The sequence below is a fragment of the Lacerta agilis genome, chromosome 10 (assembly GCF_009819535.1).
Source record: "Lacerta agilis isolate rLacAgi1 chromosome 10, rLacAgi1.pri, whole genome shotgun sequence".
In the NCBI taxonomy this organism is placed as follows: domain Eukaryota; kingdom Metazoa; phylum Chordata; class Lepidosauria; order Squamata; family Lacertidae; genus Lacerta; species Lacerta agilis.
Genome location: NC_046321.1, coordinates 43,182,266 through 43,201,879, shown reverse-complemented (window position 1 = coordinate 43,201,879; position 19,614 = coordinate 43,182,266). Strand labels below are relative to the sequence as shown.

Sequence of the window (19,614 nt, the reverse complement as noted above, 5' to 3'; positions counted from 1 at the left end):
AATCAGAATGGTGTGTAAGAAGTGTCTGCCCTCAAAAGTGGTCGTTACTGAGAACACACTTTGGTTCTCACCACTACCTTTATCAGGCTTTTAAAATTAAGAATGGATAACACATGCAGGGTGGAGGCATTTTCTTTTGTCTTAAATGGTTGTTGACTACTGATAGCCTATCCCAAGGAAATGAGAAAAACTTAGTATCTAGCAATAGGAGTGAGGAGTTACAGAAAGTCTAATGAAGAGAGCAGAACTTGTAGGGCCAATGTGTTGAAGGTAGGAGGGCAACACATGACATAATATTTAAAGAAACTGGAATGTTGGGAGTGGAAAGACTTCATTGAAGGGTGTAGATTAGGTGGGAGGGAGACTAAAATAGTTGAAGGATAATAGAAAGAAACAAGGTAGTAGGGTAGTATTGAGTTCTATGGCAATAATAATAATAATAATAATTTATTTATATCCTTCCCATGTGGCTGGGTTTGGCTTCCAACACAATATTAAATACACGATAAAACATCACACATTAAAAACTTCCCTAAACAGGGCTGCCTTCTAAAAGTCAGATTGTTGTTGATTTCCTTGACATCTGATGGGAGGGTGTTCCACAGGACAGGCGCCACTACTGAGAAGGCCCTCTGCCTGGTTCCCTGTAACTTTGCTTCTTGCAGTGAGGGAACCTGCCAGAAGGCCCTCGGCGCTGGACCTCAGTGTCCGGGCTGAACGATGAGATGCTCCTTCAGGTATACTGGGCCAAGGCTAGTATGCAGGGCAAGCATAGGATTATTTATATGTGAATTTAAGAGCTGCTGAACTCTATGAATCAATCTACATACTTCATCATATACATGCAGCTTACTTTATATGCAAATATGCATGGAGTGGTTTTCCTTTATAAGGAGGGCTTCTCCACCCGAGGAGTTTAAATGGGTTTGCCCTATATGGAACTGCTTTGTGCCATCCTGTTAACTCCTGGTCTTAAATTCACCTGATAATCCAGGGGGGCTACTAGGCAGTGACCTCTTCCTTTCACTGTGATTGGTTTGTCTTTGTTACTGAAGCAACACAATGGGCCGGTACATCCACTGTCACACCTGCAGATGTAAAAGAGAAGTAGAGCTCTGTGTAATAATCCAGCATATTGCTGACAATTTATTCAAAAACTGGATAACCTCACTCACTGGTTTCATGTAAACATTAAACAGCATAGAAAATAAAATTGAACCCTGAGGAATGCCACATTGAAGATTCCACAGCTTTGAAGTCAATATAGGACTGAGTGATCGAACAATTATTGGATGCTCTGAAATTGGTGGAGACAACATCTAGAGTAGATGACATGGTATAAAGTTTGTGAATTAAAAATTATTGATTTTTAATCATAGATAATAAAATCATAGAGTTGGAAGGGACCCTGAGGATCATTTAGTCCAGGCATGTCCAACTCCCAAGAGACTGTGATCTACTCCCAGTATAAAAAAACTGGCAGTGATCTACCCATTGTCATTGGAGGGAGGAGGAGCGTTCGTGGGGTGGGTGGATTGCCCAGAGTTGTTGAGCCCAAATTTATTGAGTGTTTTCAGGGTAGGATTGCCCAGAGTTCTTCAGCTTTTATTTGTTAACTTTCAGTAAACTTTATTTAATCCCACAATTGATAAGGGTCCCGTGATCTACCAGAATCAGCCGGGATCTACCGGTAGATCACGATCTACTGGCTGGACACGCCTGATCTAGGCCAACACCCTGCAATACAGGACTGTGCAGCTGTCCCTTATGGGGGATCAAACCTGCAACCTTGGCATTACCAGCACCGCATTCTAACCAACTGAGTTATCAGGTCATTGCACTATCAGATGCTTGCCCTCTTCTGGTGACATTTTTTGGTGGAACAATGCACACTTAGGGTCATATTTAAGGCATAGCTCTGCTTTAAGGGTTGTACCCAGAGTCTGCATGAGTGGATATCAGGTTGTGCAGCTGATCTTTCTCTTCACCTTCTCCCGCTGCTGGGGGGTGGGAGTGGGAAATGCTCTCCAGGAATTTGGGGAGGCCCTAGTGGAAGAGTGCAGGCCCAGAATCACTAACATATTTATCTGTGGTGTAAGGATCTAATCTTCCTTTTCCCTTCCTTCCCTTGAAGCCCCTTGGCCCCCAAAAACTTTGTTCAGAGGGTTCGGTCAGGGAGCCCCGAACAATGGGATGTATATTGTACAGGGCTTTAGTGGGAGAAGGGAATTACTCAAAATAGCGCAAAAGGATTTTACACCAGCAGAACTCCCACAGGGTTATAGTGAGAAGAAATTTTGGCTGGCTACATAGTCAGCTAAATTTTGTTGACCCATATAGTTCTACTTCTGACTGTGAACATCTGTATTAATGATGCCTCTGTTATTGGAAGGTAATCAATACTAATTTTTGAATGAATATATTTGCTTTGACGCTTTGGAAAACCTCATCCAGGATTGTTTTTGTTAGAAATTAAAATGAATTTCCATGGACACATTAAAACTTAACTAATATGCTGTGTGTGGTATTGTTATGCAATTGCTTTATGATTGCTTTCTCTCTAAAGTTGACACAAAGCAAAATGTTATCTGAGTAGAGATGGCTAAAAATAGTGCACTATGTGATAGACTACATGCAATAAACTTTGATGTAGTCCAATAAATAAACTTATCCATAAGCTAGTTCTGAAACAAAAGTTTTTTGAATGTATGTGCAGTGGCTTCTTGTTTAAGGGTTAATCTAGATAGTTGGCAGACACACACTTACTATTGGACCAATAAGTAATCAAATGAAAAAGAGGGAGCATGTTTTCTGGAAAAGCTCATTAGCTCATGGTTGAAGGGGGGCGTTCCTAGTGCTTGGTAGTGATGTGAAATCTGATTGTTCTGCATAAAAGAACAAAATACTTCAGTCACAACAGGATAGCATCAGAGTTCCTGAATTGGACAGAGCATCATCTAATGTCAATAAAGGCCATTCACATCAAGGGAATCCAACACAAAGGCTTTTTTGCACAGCAGGGAATCAATATCACAAGCTGGAAGTGGCAATTAAATGATGTAGCTTGCTGCATCTGGGAGCTAGAACTTATTTGTTTCAGCAGATAATACTAAGCCTGCTCACCTTGTCTAGTAAAAAAGACCCATATTAGCAAATGATCCACTTTTTTTAAGGTCTGTGCTGCTTTCAATTTTACTAGGATGAATGCTCAAATTGTTCTGCTAAGGTCGTAGTAAATAATGTGATGTCTTCCACTACTTCGGTGGAACTTGCACAACAGGAAGGCCTAATTATTGCTAATCTGTCACTTTGGTCTAGCTTAGCTTTTCTCAGAAAGGAAGTTGGGTTATAACTTATTTCCAAAAATGGTTTCATGTATAAAACACATGTTTGACAATGACTTAATGAATTGTTAACTGTCAGATCTTTTTTAACTGTTGTAAGCTGTTCCAGAATACCGGTATTCCTGTTTATGGGTTCACACCAGCAAATTTCAACTATCAGTTAAATTTCACTTTTGTGAGAACCAGTCTGGAACTGTATTATCTTTCTAACCTCATGAATAACTTTTACCCTGTACAGACTCTTCTACTAATGTTGTTAAATGTGAAGCCCAAAGCTAAATTCAGTGTGTTGAGCAAGGTTAGCTTGACTACATTCTCCCTGACAGCTTCACCAGTCTCTCTCCCCCCACCCCCACCCCAGTGTTCTATGTAACCTAAGCACATTCCTATTGCTTTGTACTTTAGTAGTGAAAAGATCACAAAGCAAGGAGAGAAAGTATGTTGCCCAGTAGATAATGGATGTGGATGAAAAGGCTACTTAGTGATGAGAGCACTTTTGTTCCCAAGACTTGAAGTTTCACTTGATTCAAGAATGTATAGACACAGAATTACGCAACTGTGGCATTTGTGTTTTTAGGCACACATGCAAAATATTTTCTTTGACCTATAGGTCAAAGAAACTTTTAGTTCTTGTCAGAACACTTGATGAAGAATCTGAGTAAGTGTTGTAATGAAAACAGAATGTTGATGAGTCCTCTTCTTCTATCTAGTTCATATACTTATGTATTCAAATGAGGCACATGTGCTGTAACCCACATTTTCAAAGCACTAAATTGCTTTAAACAAGGATTTTTAAAGGACCATCTTCCAGATATATCTTCCTGTTTTCTGTGGTAATTGTTGGAAGCCCTGCTCAGAGTTCCATCACTGAAAGGCATGTAGCTGGTGGGTGCACATCACAGGAAGGCATGGAGGCTGTTTCAAAAGCTGCTTTTTAGCATTAAGCCAGGAAACCCTGACATTGGGTTTAAATGAGAGGCATGGGGAGACTTGCAAAACCATTGGAGGGATGTTGACAAGTGAGCGGTTCTGCCCACCTGTCAATCGTGGTGGCATAATGACACCATATTATTGATAGGTTGGTGCCCACCTATCAACTTTGGCACACAAAGCCAATCTTGATAAGAATCTGGTTCCCAGAGGCAAAAATGTTTCCTCCTACCCTGCTTTAACTTCATCCAACTTTCCATTCTATGCCCCTGCTGTCAATCAGTTTCCCACACACTCTTCTGTCACATGCTCCTTGGGTGCTTTCAGTTGCATTTGAGGCTAGGGCAGTGTATGTTGTGCAATTCAGTTGGTGGAACTGCTGAACTTATGATACTGTTGAACTAGTCTGAAGCATTAGATATGGATATTTCTCATATGCACACACATCAAAATTTTGTTTGCATAACTCTTGTTATATACTTGTATATATACTTGGTTTTGCAAATCTAATAAGGAAGAACTCTTATTTCTAGAACTTCAGCTTTGCATTTGGCTATTTTCAGCGCAATAGGTATATGGGTCCTGATTTAGGAGGTTGTTTTTTTCTAACCCCCTAATGCCACCCTCAACTGTTTTGTTGTTGTAGCTGCTGCTGCTGCTGCTAGACTTCCTATGCTTGACTGACTTGAGTGTAGCCTTTTGGTAATGAAAAGCCATGATGTCTGCTGCTGTGTTCGAAGCTAGGCATTAGACACGTTCCATGATAGGGAATGGTCTGTTTGTGAGCAATTTCAGAAGTCTTGTCATGATGTATGTGACTGAGACTTGAGCTTAAAATTGCTGCCTGCTGCCCAAGTGAACTGTCACCGCTTGCGCCACAGCATGGGTCAGCTGAATGGCTCTGAGGGTGCGGGAGTGGAAATGACTCCCCACACGACTCTAGAGTAAAGTCACTGCTGCCTCCTGCATGGGCTGCACCTACCCTTCCTGACTTGCTCTTGCTGGGCTTCCTCCTCTACTCTGTCTGCTGCAGTGAGAAAGAGTGAGCAAGCAATTGAGGGCGGCCAGGACTTTGGGGGAACTTTTCCCTCAGTATCTACTGAAAAAGGACCTGCATGCTTTCTCTCTCTGCTGGCTTCACAGTTTCTCCACATTGTGATTTTTGCATAGCACAAATACACATCATGATTCGCCATATATTGCCAAGTCAAAAATTATGAACCAACATCATGATATGGACTTCAAATTGGTTTTGGACAATATGTTGATATATCAACCAGCCCTAGCCTCTTCTTTTCTCGTCTTCCCAACTCCTGTAGGATCCTTCCCATTATATTTCAGATTTAGGCCACTATATCTCCCCCACCCTACCCCTATTATTGTGGTGGCCTATCCCCCCACCCTCTTTTTGGACTTTTCTACACCCTAAACCTGGCCAGCTGCTTTAGTGGAGTAAGCCATGTGAAGCATGCTGATTTCTTTGCCATTTCACTCAAACATTCTAAAGAATGGCTTGCTCCTATATGTTAATTGCCTGTACATTATCATCACCTTTAGAGGCCTGTCCCTGTGTCCTTGACTTTGGAGTTTTGTCTGGTGGCAACTGGGTATAAGACTTTTTTTTTGGGGGGGGGGTCAGGGTATCCCATCTTTAGAATTCCCTCCTCAGAAAGATCTGTCTGGCACCATTCCTCTTAACACCCCCTAGCATTGGGTTAAAATGATTTTCTTTACAGATGCTATGCTGCTGCTGTTTTTATGGTGCTGCATTTATTGATACCGGTACTTGTTTTTTCCTGGAAAAAATTCCCAGGTAAAATCAGTATTTGTAACATTTTATTTTAATAGTAAGACATGATCAAAGACTCGTAAGGTTACACAAAAGGGTATATCAACTGCCACTGACTTTATAGTTGTATCAGGACACTTTGCTAGATATATTACCTGCAGTGGATAAGTGACTATTTATTTGACGATATTTGCTAAACTTCTTCCAACATACTTTTCAGACTGCCTATCACATAGATTTTTTTTTACCATTTAAAAACAAGCTATCTGTACTTTTTGCTTGTTTGAAGTTTTAGTGCAATAGTATAAACACTCTGTATTCTGTACTAATAGAATATAAAAGTGATAAGCCAAACTTGTACCATATGCAGCTCAGTGTAACAGATTGGTTTTTTTTTTCTTATAGGTATTAAGACGGTGACTCAACACTTTCACCATGCGTGAATATAAGCTAGTGGTTCTTGGTTCAGGAGGTGTTGGAAAGTCTGCTTTGGTAAGTGATATTTTTGGCCTCTTATGACTATGTCTAAGCATATAAAACTTGTATATTTCATCTGAAACTCCCAGTAAGAGGTGTCTGGATGTTTCAGGTGACTTCTGTGCACTGTGATGTGCCCGAGTCCAGTTTTGTTGTGTGTGAAGCATGTGTTTAGTATTAAGTCATAGGATTCCAGATCCTGGCAAGCAATCCAAGAAAAGCACTGTTTTCCTGCTGCAAGCATCAGTCTCTCTATTAAACATTCTAACAAACCAATACGTTATAGGCAGCTGGAAAGCATTTCAGGTGTATAATATGAACATATGTTCTACACCAATTTTATTTATCTGTTTTTAACCTCTCTACCTGTAGTTCAGTCAATGGAGTGCCCCATTTGTGTTTATTGAGGGTTGGAAAGCTGTTCATTTTGCTTTAAGAAAAAAATTAATGCTAAGTAAAAATTGTGTTTATTGAGGGTTGGAAAGCTGTTCATTTTGCTTTAAGAAAAAAATTAATGCTAAGTAAAAATTGTCAATGTTGGGAAGCTGGACTTGGAAGTAGAAGTGGTTGGTGTGGAAACCCCCAAAATTTTCATTTATTTTTGAATCTCAGTTGAACAATATTTGAAAAATAGGTCAATGGTCAGCTTCCAATAAATTATACTAATGCTTAAACATGAATTTGAAAAGTTAACAGGTAGAATGTTTTAAAAGATGCTCTTCTTATCTATCTGTAGCACCTTATTTGGGCCTAAAATTTGGATTCATTTTTTAAAAATTTAGTCATTTGAGTTACTTCAATCATTTATAAAAGGTAATACAACTTATTGTCACTTCATCATGACAAGAATTTGTATAACCTTTTTGTTTCATTATTTTGCTTTAAAAAACAAAAAAGGAAAAAAAGACCCCAAACTACCTCTCTCACCAGTAAAGAGATTTTACTAGGGGTGTGAGATCATCTGCCTCAATCAATTCTGAATTTTCACTGTCTAAAATTAGGCTGGCAAATGCCTCAAAAATTGGGAGACACTGAGGAAGTCACTCAAAATCTGGTGACCTTTTGAATGTGTCTCAGCATGGGGTTTGGATATTCAGATCAGACATTGCTGAATGGTAAATGTCAGTTAAAGAAACCCTATGCTAGTCTTTATTCTATTTTTTGTAGGAAAGCAGAGTGTGGAGGGTGATATCCAAAATTGCATGAGCACATTTTCACTTCTTCCCCTTCCCTTTGCACTCGTCCTAAACTCCAGAAGGTCTTCCAACTCTTTAGAGAAGATCTGGGGACTGCAGAGCCAGAGGAGAAGAATGGGAAGTCCCATTGCACTTTCAATATAAAAAAGCCTCATGCCATCAGATACGTATGCAGAGAGGGTGCAGATGTCACTCAGATGCAATAAGATTAAGTTCAGCTGCCTTGAAGGCTTCCTGTCTTCAATATGTGGTAGTAAAGAAAAAGAGAGAAACGGATTTAAGCACCTTATAAGGGAGAAACGGACAGACACTGTGGCATTGTCTGAATCAATTAATAGTGGCTGATGTGATTTATAGTGCAACTGAGTTTAGTAGCACCTTCATTGTTCAAGGCTGAACAGTTTCTCTGAAGCAAAGTTCAAAACTAATGCTGGCTCTTAACCTTTAAATTGATATGTCAGTGTTCTGAAGAAACTTAATATAATGTGTAATGAACTGTTTGCAGTTTAAATGTTCCTTTTAATAGGAATATTTATAAAAATTGCATTAAAAGGTATGTATATATAAAATGCTGTTTTTGTTGTAGACTGTACAGTTTGTTCAAGGAATATTTGTTGAAAAGTATGATCCTACGATAGAAGACTCCTACCGAAAGGTATGCACATTATTTTAAGTTGTAGTATACATTTAAGTGAATAGCATATTTTGTGTTATTGAAAACAGTATCCTACCACCCAAATGTACTTGGTTGAGACAAGCTGTGGATGTTGTTTCACAACAGTGAAAGTTACCTGCTTTGTTTTTTGATGTGGCTAAGTTACAACCCAACCCAACTTGAGAAGGCATTTCTAGTCAGATTGGAATAGGTCCTTTTCAAGATGGAAAGAAGCTTGACCTAGCTTCCGGCAGTCAAAAAGTAAAAGTAGGGCAGCTTGGTTAGCTTGTGTCATGAAGGCTACTGGGCTCTGTTTTGAGCACTGAGCACTTTTGAACAAAGATCATAAAGCAACTGTCCACAACATACCATAGTGACAAAAAACTACCAACTTTCTGTGAATGATCTGAAAGTACCCAGTGATGTTTCATGAAGCTAAGTGAGGGTGGACTTGTTCACTACCAGAATGGGAGAGGTCAGGAAGTGCTCTGAGTTTTCCAAAAGGAAAAATGTGGTGGGATGTAAATAAAACATAAGAATAAACCATATAAACACAATTATATGGTGTTAATGGCAACAGTAGATGCCTTGAGCTCTAAAAGGCATGCATTTTACCTGCATTGTAGCACATTACTTGAGCATTTTACAACTTGGTGTCCTCCAACTGTTTTCGAATAAAACTCCCATAACCCCTAACCATCGGATATTCTGGCTGGGGTTGTTGGGAGTGGTAGATTGGGGTATTTGGTATTAGGAAAAATGGACTTCTTTTTTCAAAATGTCCTTAAATGGTAACACTTTCTCGCTGTCATCTTGTTCTTCCTCTGCTTTAGCCTTCCCCTCTGCTCGAATTTAGTGTGCAGTTCTTGCTACAAAATAAACCCCGACCAAGCAAAATTAACATATCTATTTTGCTATTTTATTATAAACTCTCAAACTCTCTTTCAGCCTGCCAACTGCTTTGACTATGGTAAGGGAAATAATCTTGTGCATTGTGGGTATAACTTGTAAAGGCAAGTTAATGAGTATTTGAAGTCTTACTGTTTATACTTCAGTACAAAATTGTGTCTTCTTTTTTGACAGCAAGTTGAAGTAGATGCACAACAATGTATGCTTGAAATCTTAGACACAGCAGGAACGGTATGTAAAAATAAGACTAACTGTAAAACTACTATACGTCAACTTTTACAAATGAAAGTGTTTACAGAGCAATAGATGGAGCTACAGAACAAGCCATTCCAGTTAATTTCTGTAAACATGCATAAGACTATTAGTATATGATTGTTTTCATTTTTGTTAATTTAAGAGTGTGTATGTTATCCATGAATTTTTTTTAAAAAAAGATTGAGCTACAGAACTAAGTTTTTATCAGGGTCTCTTGACAACAGTCAGCATGTCACCGTCTTTTTTTGCTAAGTTACAAATAAATTGCTGCTCTTCCCCAACCTATTTGAGAAAACTATACAAGTGACATTATTGGTAAGTAGAAGGGGTAATATCAGTGGTGGTGGTGGTGGTGGAGGAAATGAGCATTGAATTTTAAAATGATAGAGGGTTAGTTTTCTGTACATGTTTGAAAGGTATTAAATGCTCACACACAATCAATTCAGCATCTTGGTGTTTGGCATCTGTTTAAAAATTGTTTTCCAGCAGGCACACTTAAGCTTGTGGTATGAAGCTTGTACATGTAGAGCAACCGATCTGCATACTCAAACCTGTACTAATTATACCTTGCATATAAGGAGAAACAGTACACCAATCTTTGGATCCACCCTGTGACTCCCTCCCAAAAACATACACACAAAAAAACGTGGCTGCACCATAGTTCTGCAGAAGGTGCAAGCTTTATTTTCAGTCGCTTCCTATGCCTTTTATAGTGCAGCTCTTCACTGAGTTGGTATTTTTCACTCAGCTTTCCACCACCTTCCCAATATCATTCTTAAGATAGTCTGTCAGTTCTGACACCACATATGAAGCAGTGCTGTGGGTTTCCCAGAAAATATTCTGCTGTCCTAAATAAAAATCAGAGTAACCATATCTATTTGTCTTATATTGTTATGTTTCCTGAGGGGTGCCATATATTACATGCTGTGTAAATATCTCAAAGTGTTTGCGGTAGCCCAAAGTAGTTCAGTGAAAATATTTGACTAAGGGGGGGAAAGCAAGAAGGTGTATTTCATGTGATTTAATTATTATGCAAGCAAATACCAATTGTAATTCAGACCTGTTTTTTCCCTTCTCTTTTCTGAAACCCGTATCTCTTTGTGGTATGCCTTTTGAGATTGTAATCCCAAGCACAGGGACTTAATTCTGATATTTGTTAGTTGGTCTGGTCTGTGAACTTCTTTTCAGCTGAAGAGCAGGACAGAAATGTTGTAAATAAATTCAGAAATGTACTTGGGATTTTTAAAATACTAAATAATATCTCCCTCCCCCTTACATTATTTAACGGGGGAAATGAAGGCACTGAAACTATAAACAATTGAGGTGGTATCCTACCAAGAATGGCAAACTTGTGTATTGATTCCAATGGGTCTACTCTGAGTATGACTTAAGCCATGTACCACCCACCAATTTAAACATGCCTAAAGAGCAGTGCACATGAATATTTGCTCTCTAGTCACCACAAAGTTAAATACAACTTTGATTATATATTTGATTTTGTTCTGTATCCATTCCGACTACCCAACTTGACTAACGTTGGATCCCTTCATTATACCAATAATTTTTAGGAGGACAAGGCTGTTTTAAAAACTGAAAATTGGGGTTGCCTACCTGTCAGTCACCTGGTGTCAAAAACCATACAGGAAAAGGCTCAGTGCTTTACAAGCCCCAATGTGACACTTGCAAAGAACATTGCACAGGGCTTTGGAAAACTATGACTAACAGCAAAACTGGGTATATTACACAGATATACAAGCCCTGATGATAAGCTGATCATCAGCGCCTCTGTGCACAGGGCTTTACAAGTGCCACTGATCAGCTGCAAAGCCCCTTTTAGCACAGCTGAGTGTTTACCTGCTCCAGACCTGGTGTCATATATGATGTAGGGCAGGTGTAGGGCAGGTGGGTGCCTCACAAGCCAAATGGGGAGACCTGGTCCTAATTAGTCCATGGGATGGAGGTTCCCCACTGCTGGTATAGAGTAAGGTGCTGCCTGAAAAGAACGGGAAAAGATGGAAAAAATGGTTAACTGACTAAAGATAGCTGGAACTCTGAAGTTTCACTACTAATTTACAGTGTCTTTAATCCATCTGCTTCTTAGACTGATGCCTTTTTTCTGTAAATCTGTAATTCTTGACACAATGCTTCCAGCTTCTTTTGAGTAAGTGTCAACTGATAACTTTACGTGTCCAGAAAGCCAGCCAGCTCCTGTTTAGAATAAACAGGATAGGAAAAGTAAACTCATGCTTTTTTGGGGGGGGGGAATTGCCATGTGATCAGTCCTCATAAGTCAGGCTGCATTTGTCAGATAACTGTTCTGAGTTCTCCGTTTCTGTCATTGTATTTTACAGGAACAGTTTACAGCCATGAGAGACCTCTACATGAAAAATGGTCAAGGGTTTGCTTTAGTATATTCCATCACAGCACAGTCCACATTTAATGATTTGCAGGATCTAAGAGAACAGATTCTTCGAGTCAAAGACACTGATGATGTAAGCAGTCTTCCTAAGCATTGTTTGCAAATGGCCAGTGGAAGTTCTCTTTAGAAGCACAGCCTATGGCTCTTCTATAGCCAGTGTTCTACAGTAAGGACATGATCAGATGTATGCATAGTAACTTGCCTTGGGTGAAAATGGAATTCCTGTTGTCTCTTTCATTGATATGTGGCCACTCAACAGAAGATCATCTGCTACTTTTATGACTACTGTACAAAAATGTAATTGAACTAGCACAAATTCAATAGCAAGGCTTTAAATATAGAATTAGCAAGAATCAGAAATATAAAGGATATTCTTTAAGTGGGACTTTATTATTTAAAATGGGACTTTGGAAGATAAAATAAGCACACAGGCCGAGACTATCAGGATTCATATTTCATTTGAAAACATAAACAATGCTTGGATATTCAGTTCCTTGATTAAGTAGAGACGTGTGTGCAGCTGGCCATTTTAAAACATTACAAAACAATGAGTACTGTCTGTGATGTTAATTTGGAGCCAGAAGGTAGAACACTGCTGGTTGGATTCAAAAGAAGCTGGTGCTTTGCTTTACTGCATTACTATATTGTGCCATATTGCTCTGTCTCAGATTCCAATTATCTCATTAGAATAAGTTGCTCTTTTAGGTTCAGAAAGTGGTGAATCATACAAAGACAGTGGATTATTTTACTAGATAATATGACAGCCCTAAATGTTATGTTAAAATGAAATGTAGATTCAAGTACAGAAGTGCAGTGCTGTATAACTTGGATTTGAGAACTCCAAATCTAAGCTACTAGTGGCTTCATTCTCAAATGTTGATGTTTTAAAACTACTTTAATGATATGATGCATTTTAAATGCATTACCTCTAGTTTGATTGTGTAAGAATCCAATTTTCAATCAAGACTTCAGATATAACTTTCAGAGTGTGACTGATTAGTATCGAAAATTATTTAACTTTTCACGGTAGTAGTTATTTAATTTACATTTTAAATCTTTACTTAATGTTTATCATTTTAGGTACCAATGATTCTGGTTGGCAACAAGTGTGATTTGGAAGATGAAAGAGTTGTGGGAAAGGAACAAGGACAGAATTTAGCAAGGCAATGGAATAACTGTGCATTCTTAGAGTCATCTGCAAAATCAAAAATAAATGTTAATGAGGTAAAGAAATAATTTTACACATTTAATTTTACTTTGTTTATCCTAAACCCACACCTCCACTATTATCAGCTCTTTGTTCACCTGTCAATTACATGATGTCACTATCTCCATTGTGTTTTCTTTTGTCTCTGCAGCTTATCAGTGATTTTAAACTTTACTTCCTTTGCTCAAGTGGTTTGATTTCAAACTATGCAAGCAATGGCTGCATTTCTCTGGTGGGCTTGGTGTAAGTGGGGCTTTGGTCAGCATTGCTTGCCAAAGAACAATTGAGAGCACACTTAAGGCTCCTGATTTTCCCTTTGAAACTGTCTTCCCTACTGCTGATGTACAAAACTGGCCCAAAATATTTGCAGGATTCTTTTGCTTAACATAGAAGGAAATTGGTCCCCAAATATTCATGCTGAATTGTATGTAAAGAAAAGCTTTCCTTAAAATCCAAGCGTATTGTGTGCATTTCTTGGAAATAAGGGGTCTTCAGTGGTGCTAGAAAGTGTTTAGGATTGCAACCTCAGTCTTGTCTGTCAACCCCCTTGAAAGGAATCATGGTCTTATTTACATGATTTGCACTTCTGAGGGGAAAAACTGGGGAAAGTAGCAGTTGTTAATTTTAAGAACTCTGGAAGGCAGAATATAAGTGCTACACATCAGAATTTTGTCTGTGGCAGCAGATATCTGCAGTGGTATTTAAATGTCATGTTTAAAAGCTATAAAGCCTGAAAATGATCCCACTCGAAAAACATTGAATATATGAAGCAAACTTTGTGTTCACAGATCTTCTACGACCTTGTGCGACAAATTAACAGAAAAACTCCAGTACCTGGGAAAGCACGCAAAAAGTCATCTTGTCAGCTACTTTAATATATGTGTGTACTGTAGCACTGAGCCAGGTAAGAGGAAGCAAAGTCTTGCCACACTGAAAGCCGCAACAAGTAGTGCTGCATTTTTAAATGATTAATTGATTTCTTCACATTCACCATGCTGAGATGCTTTTGATCATTTCAATCTGGTTTTAAATTATAACACTATATCTGCATCCATGTGCACTTGAATATGCATGAAGGATTGCCAGCTCTTTATAGGATGGGTCAAAAATTCAAAGTTAATGGCTTGGGATTCAGACATAGCCTTGTGCAAGTAAAAGGTACTTCTGCCAATGTTGTGGGGGATCTGACTTTTTTGGCTATTGCTTATTGCTGCAGCCTACTGTGACACTTCTCTTGGACCTCAGGAGCAGCTTTTCAGGGGCTGCAGTAGGAAAGAGGTGGAAAAATCCTGTTCTGAGAGCAGAATTTCACTTGGGGGTAGTTGGAATTGAACTTCTGAAATACGAAACAAATGTTAATGCAACTGAAACATTTAATGCACAGAACATCTTTTTTCAATACAGTGATTCTCTTTCATTGCTTAAATACTATCTGAGTGTTAATCTCTGTTTCTCTTTATGTTCCAGGTCTGAAGAACTGTTGCTGACTACAACAGTGCCAGCATTCCAACTTTATTAAACCTACCAACATCTTAAAATGGACTTTCCTGTGGTGGTACCCTTTGTGAAATGGATGACAGCTACTACATCAGTTTGCACATTCTAATCACTTTCCAGTGTCACGAGAGATTTTTACTTATAAATAATCTAAATGTATGCAACTGGTAAAACCAGAGCCTACATCCAGTATTACTGATAAGAGACATTGTTCATCCACCAATGTTGTACATGTATGAAAACTGTACTGTATACTGCAACAAACCCCATACTTCCTATTGGAGAGTACAATAATGTAAATCCGAAAAGCACCACTATTTTAGCGTAATAAAAGAAAGTCCAAAGAGCTCCTATATAGACTACTCCAGATAACTTTGCTTCATCGGTATTTGTAGCTTATTGTAACTTTTTTAAAAGAAAAATACAGGATCATCATTGTATTGTACAAAAGCGCTTTGATTAACTCAACAGCTATATAGTTTTTTAATTTTAGGATAAAAAACCTGTGGAGACAGTGATCTAGTCTTTAAAATGAGTCCTTTCAGTATAATGTCTGTCTAAAGACATTGCCTTTAATATCTGTTGGGAAGGAAATGTCCAGATTTTTCAACCTTTTATTGTATGTTTCCTTTTCCTTGTTTACATAGGGAACAATGTTTATAGTTGTGTGTACAGTGGGGGTCTACAACAAGAAGTGTATATTTTAAAACAATTTTTTAATGATTTAACAATTTTTTGTAAATCATTTTGGCTTCTGCAGCTGTAGATTCTCACTGTGAATTCCCTTGCTTGCTCATGCATAAGTGTATTTGCAATACCAAATATACAGGTTTAGTACTTTTGCCTGTTAGTGATTGTTTTACATGTGTAACGTTTTGGTTGAGATGTTAAATGGTGGACGAGTACTGTGGATGTGAATGTGGGAAGTAATTTTAATCATGTGTAATTGGTCCCAGGGCCTAAGTTGCAGTAATTACCTTTTTGCAGATTTATTTAACAATGCCTTGTTGCTTTGTATGCATTAACGTTTGGGTGTAAAGATTGCGTGTAAAATCCAACAGGGAGCCACAGTATTTAAATTGACCAACCTAATGTTACAACTGCTTTGAGGTGGCCAAATGTAAACTAAAAGCCTTAATTAAAAGTGGTGCAATTTTGTATGACTTAGCATCAGTAGTTCAATAAATTTGGATTGCCATGCAAGGGCTTGCATTACAACTACCTGTAATTGAATGTTTTGTGTAATGTTTCAGTGAGATCAGTAATGTGTTAAAATGTGTGTTTGGCAATTAGAATTTGAAACCCCAAGGAATCATTGTTTGTCCATCCTATACAAGTCAGACGACTAACACATTCTCCTAAATAATCATGGATGTGCTCTGACCACTAATGTTGCCATAATTTACTGGTTTCAGTGGAAACATTCCAGAGTTAGGTCAGCCTCCGTTGCTGAGTATCTTTGCTAAGAAATGTGATAGAAGGAAAAAGAGAGTGGGATTATTTTTACCAACCTTCTTTGTCCCAAGAGGGTACTGGTATAGCCAAACCTAGAATTATGTTAAGTTTACAAATACTTTGAAGCCTGAAAGACATCAGATGCACAAATGGAGTAGTCTTACAAGCTGCTTGTTTCTAGATAATTCAAAACTATTATTGGCTATGCATAAAGAATCCTATGTAGTCTGCTTGTTCTCAAGTAAAAAACACCAGGTTAATTGAGCCACAAACACATGGAAGCATAGGGTATCTGAAATGTACAGGCAAGGTTCCCCAGATGCTTGCTGTAGTTTGCAAAAATATGGACAGCGCAAGTTGACCAACTATGAGTTGGGTATTTGTTTTATCTTGGCTACTGAAGTCCAGTCACAAGAACCTGAAGTTACTGGGGCAGGAACTGTATTTCAGAATGCTGAATCACAGTACAGTATTGGGATTTTTTCTAATCTTAGCTAAAGAAACCAGCTGCATGCAGGTGACTTGGCAAAAGGTTTGTTTTTTTATAAAGCCTTTCATTTTTTGATAAATGTGAAGCAGGTAGCACAGGCAATAATTGATACTATGGCCTGGGTTACTGCTTGGTTGGTAGTTTCTTGCAACCTTGGCTGTCTTTGAGAACTGAATCTTAACTATACTGAAAAATGCTCATTAACATCCTTTAGTTGGAAAGAAGTCTGTTTCACTGGTAAGTTCTGGCACTGTTCGTGGGTGAGTATAACTTGTGTGTGCTGCTGTACTTATTGGTAGTCTGGACAGGCAGGACTACTGTACAAAGCAGCCTTGTACATAGCCCTGTGTAGGAGAAATCTCTTGCCAGTTCTAGTCCTCCCATGCTCCAAATAGGGCTTTTGCAGAGCTCTGCCAATTTTGAAGCAGCTGGGCTTTTTTCTCACCATCACTGGATTTTAGGTAGAAAATGAGCCAACAGAGAAACGTAGCCGGTTAACTGCATTCATATGGGAAAGGATGACTACACCAAAATGCATTAGTCTTGGTTCTGCAGCTACAGCATTTCCTAAGAGATTGTGCATGACTTTTCTGTACAGTATAAAAGATAGTGCCAAACAATCGTATATATTATGCTTTTTGTCACAGCTTTTGGATAGGATTGTTTTATTCATATCTCATCCTTTATTTTCTCACATCTGTTCATTTGCAGAACAGTACAGGCTGTAACATTAAGCAACCCTAAACGTGTATGTGCACGTACCTTAAAGTTGCAGGAAAGACTCATACAGCCTTCCTGCAGCTTAAGATACAGTATGTATTCATGGCCCAAAAATGTTCCTCCTGGGTTTTCAAATATGAGTCTTCAGTGGGAACCAAACTCATAACTCACCATGGTGGTGGTGGTGGTGTTTTTTAAAAAAATAAACACCAAACTGCCTGTGTCTTTTTAAATAACTGGCTGTGTTTTGATAATTGCAGTTAATCATAACCCTCCCCTCAAATTCATTGCTCACTCTTTAAAAAGTTAGTATTTCCAGGTTAATACATACTGTGTAACATCACTTTTCAAACTCAGTATAGTTCTGTATTTCTAATGCTTATCCTAGTTCACAGGATTAGGTTTTTGGCAAGGTATTACTAGCTACTTGTCTTTCATGATTATGTACTTTCTGTCTCCCTTGGCACAGCAAATCTGAAGCAAACATCTCCAAGAAGAATGCAATAGGAGAAACTTGTTCTTGAAAGTGCCAGCATAAGAGGTTTTATTACAGCTCAAGGCATTTCAGAATTCATGTTCCTTCAGGAGCAATCTTAAACTTTCACAATACAAATACTTCCTATCTGTCACCATGGTCTTCCTCATAGTGCCGGATAGGTAGCAATATTTGTGCACGCTGCTTCAGCTGCCTTAATGTTCACATTCTGTAGAATATTGCTTCTTGAGTAAAAGCTGACTTCCAAAACTAGTACCGGTAAGTTCATGCTTTGTGGGGAAGAGTTTCTCCTTTTGTATTATTACTGGCTTCTGTGCCTAGTTTATTTCTAACTTACCCATGCTCATTGGATCTGCAGTTCAACATCTGTGTATAGAGTTAGGATTATCACTGTCAGGATATCTTAAAGGACATTTGTACTGCTGTGGGGTGGGGGGCTCGCATTGGCAGAAGCAGCCCTGTATGTGGTGGTGTCTCCTTGTCAAGGCAGAAGCTTTCAATGTGAGGTGACCCTCTATCTCCTAGCATTTCCACTTGCCGGGTTGTCTTTTCTGTCTGGGTGGTGTGTGTTGGATTTGTATTTGAAAGAACAGTTCCATGAATGACCAGCCCTACTGCTACACTAGCAACTGTTAAAATGCATTTTAGTGTAAACCCATTAGCTAGCCTACCCTACTCTCCCTGCAACATGTCTTCCCAGTTCTTGCTCTGTAAGAGAACTGTTTAATCTCTTGCCAATTTAATTGTAATGGGTGGGTATTTCGGACGCTTTACCTGTAAACCTAATTTCAATGCTAATAAAGGAAATTGATTTTTCTTTGACACCGCGTTTTTGTTCAGAATAGAGGGGTGGGGGGAGTTCAGCAAAGGTTAGCAGGTCTAGACCAATGTACTAGAAGACAGGACTCTTTCCATGCTTTTAGTAGCTACACAGAAGGCAGAATACAATTGCAGGGGCCTTTCTTCTAGGCCCATAGTGAGGAGAAGCTACCAGTGAAATAGTTATGTACCGTTACAAAGGTAGCTTACCAGGCCTTTCGAGGACAGTAAGGAAGTAGCTTGAGCTATACTTGGAAGCCCTTTCTTCCTAACTAGACCAGTGTTTCCCAAACTTTGGTCTCTAGTAGTTGTTTTTTACTATAATTCCCATCATCCCTGACCACGGGTCCTGCTAGCAAGGAATGGTGGGAGTTGTAGTCCAAAAAAGCTAGACACCCAAGTTTGGGAAACCCTGCTCTAGACTTATAAGAGCTATGGATGCTATTATAAAACCAATAAAAACCTCAAGACACCCATTTCTTTTTCTCCGCGAGAGTGCCCAGCCGCTGATTTAAAGTCCGTCACTTCCGTGGTAAAATGTAATGAAAGGATCCGTTCTGCATCCTCGTCCTTTTAATATATCCGAAATTATAATGCCAAAGTTCCGTGGCTTTTGCCGAGTTCTGCGGTCCCAAACCATACATGGGTATCCGCTCAGCGCCTGCCGTCGGGAAATGGGTTTATATGGGAATGGTCCTCCCAAGCGGCAGGCGGCACTCTTCCTGCCCAGGAGCCTGTCTGTGTTGGCCGTTACAGAAATTTTGAAGAGTTCTTGCCTCTCTGTACGAAGAGGTCCAAGCGACGGCCCCCGCAGGCCAGGCTTCCCATGCCCTTTGGCTTCTCTGCCTTGAAACATGTAGGTCCGTGTGGGACTCAAGCGGCTTCTCGCCTCAAGACAGGCGTTGCCACAAATCCCGCCCCTCCGCGGCCCACCTCCGCTTTCATTGCCTTGACTC

General features: G+C 39.2%; 1 protein-coding gene across 3 annotated transcripts in view; it reads left to right on the top strand.

Annotated features, from left to right (window-relative positions):
• RAP1B (RAP1B, member of RAS oncogene family) overlaps positions 1–17,538 on the top strand; it is a 28,306-nt gene extending 10,768 nt beyond the window's left edge. For 2 of the 3 annotated variants that reach the window (XM_033163241.1, XM_033163242.1), the window contains exons 2-8: positions 6,469–6,555; positions 8,323–8,391; positions 9,475–9,531; positions 11,907–12,047; positions 13,055–13,198; positions 13,970–14,085; positions 14,649–15,986. In XM_033163241.1, the coding sequence (XP_033019132.1) occupies positions 6,499–6,555; positions 8,323–8,391; positions 9,475–9,531; positions 11,907–12,047; positions 13,055–13,198; positions 13,970–14,056 (555 nt within the window). In that variant the 5' untranslated portion in view covers positions 6,469–6,498 and the 3' untranslated portion in view covers positions 14,057–14,085; positions 14,649–15,986. Of the gene's footprint in view, positions 1–6,468; positions 6,556–8,322; positions 8,392–9,339; positions 9,362–9,474; positions 9,532–11,906; positions 12,048–13,054; positions 13,199–13,969; positions 14,086–14,648 lie in introns of those variants that run through there. The other variant, XM_033163243.1, reaches the window with a different exon arrangement.
• The last annotated feature ends 2,076 nt before the right edge of the window (positions 17,539–19,614 follow it).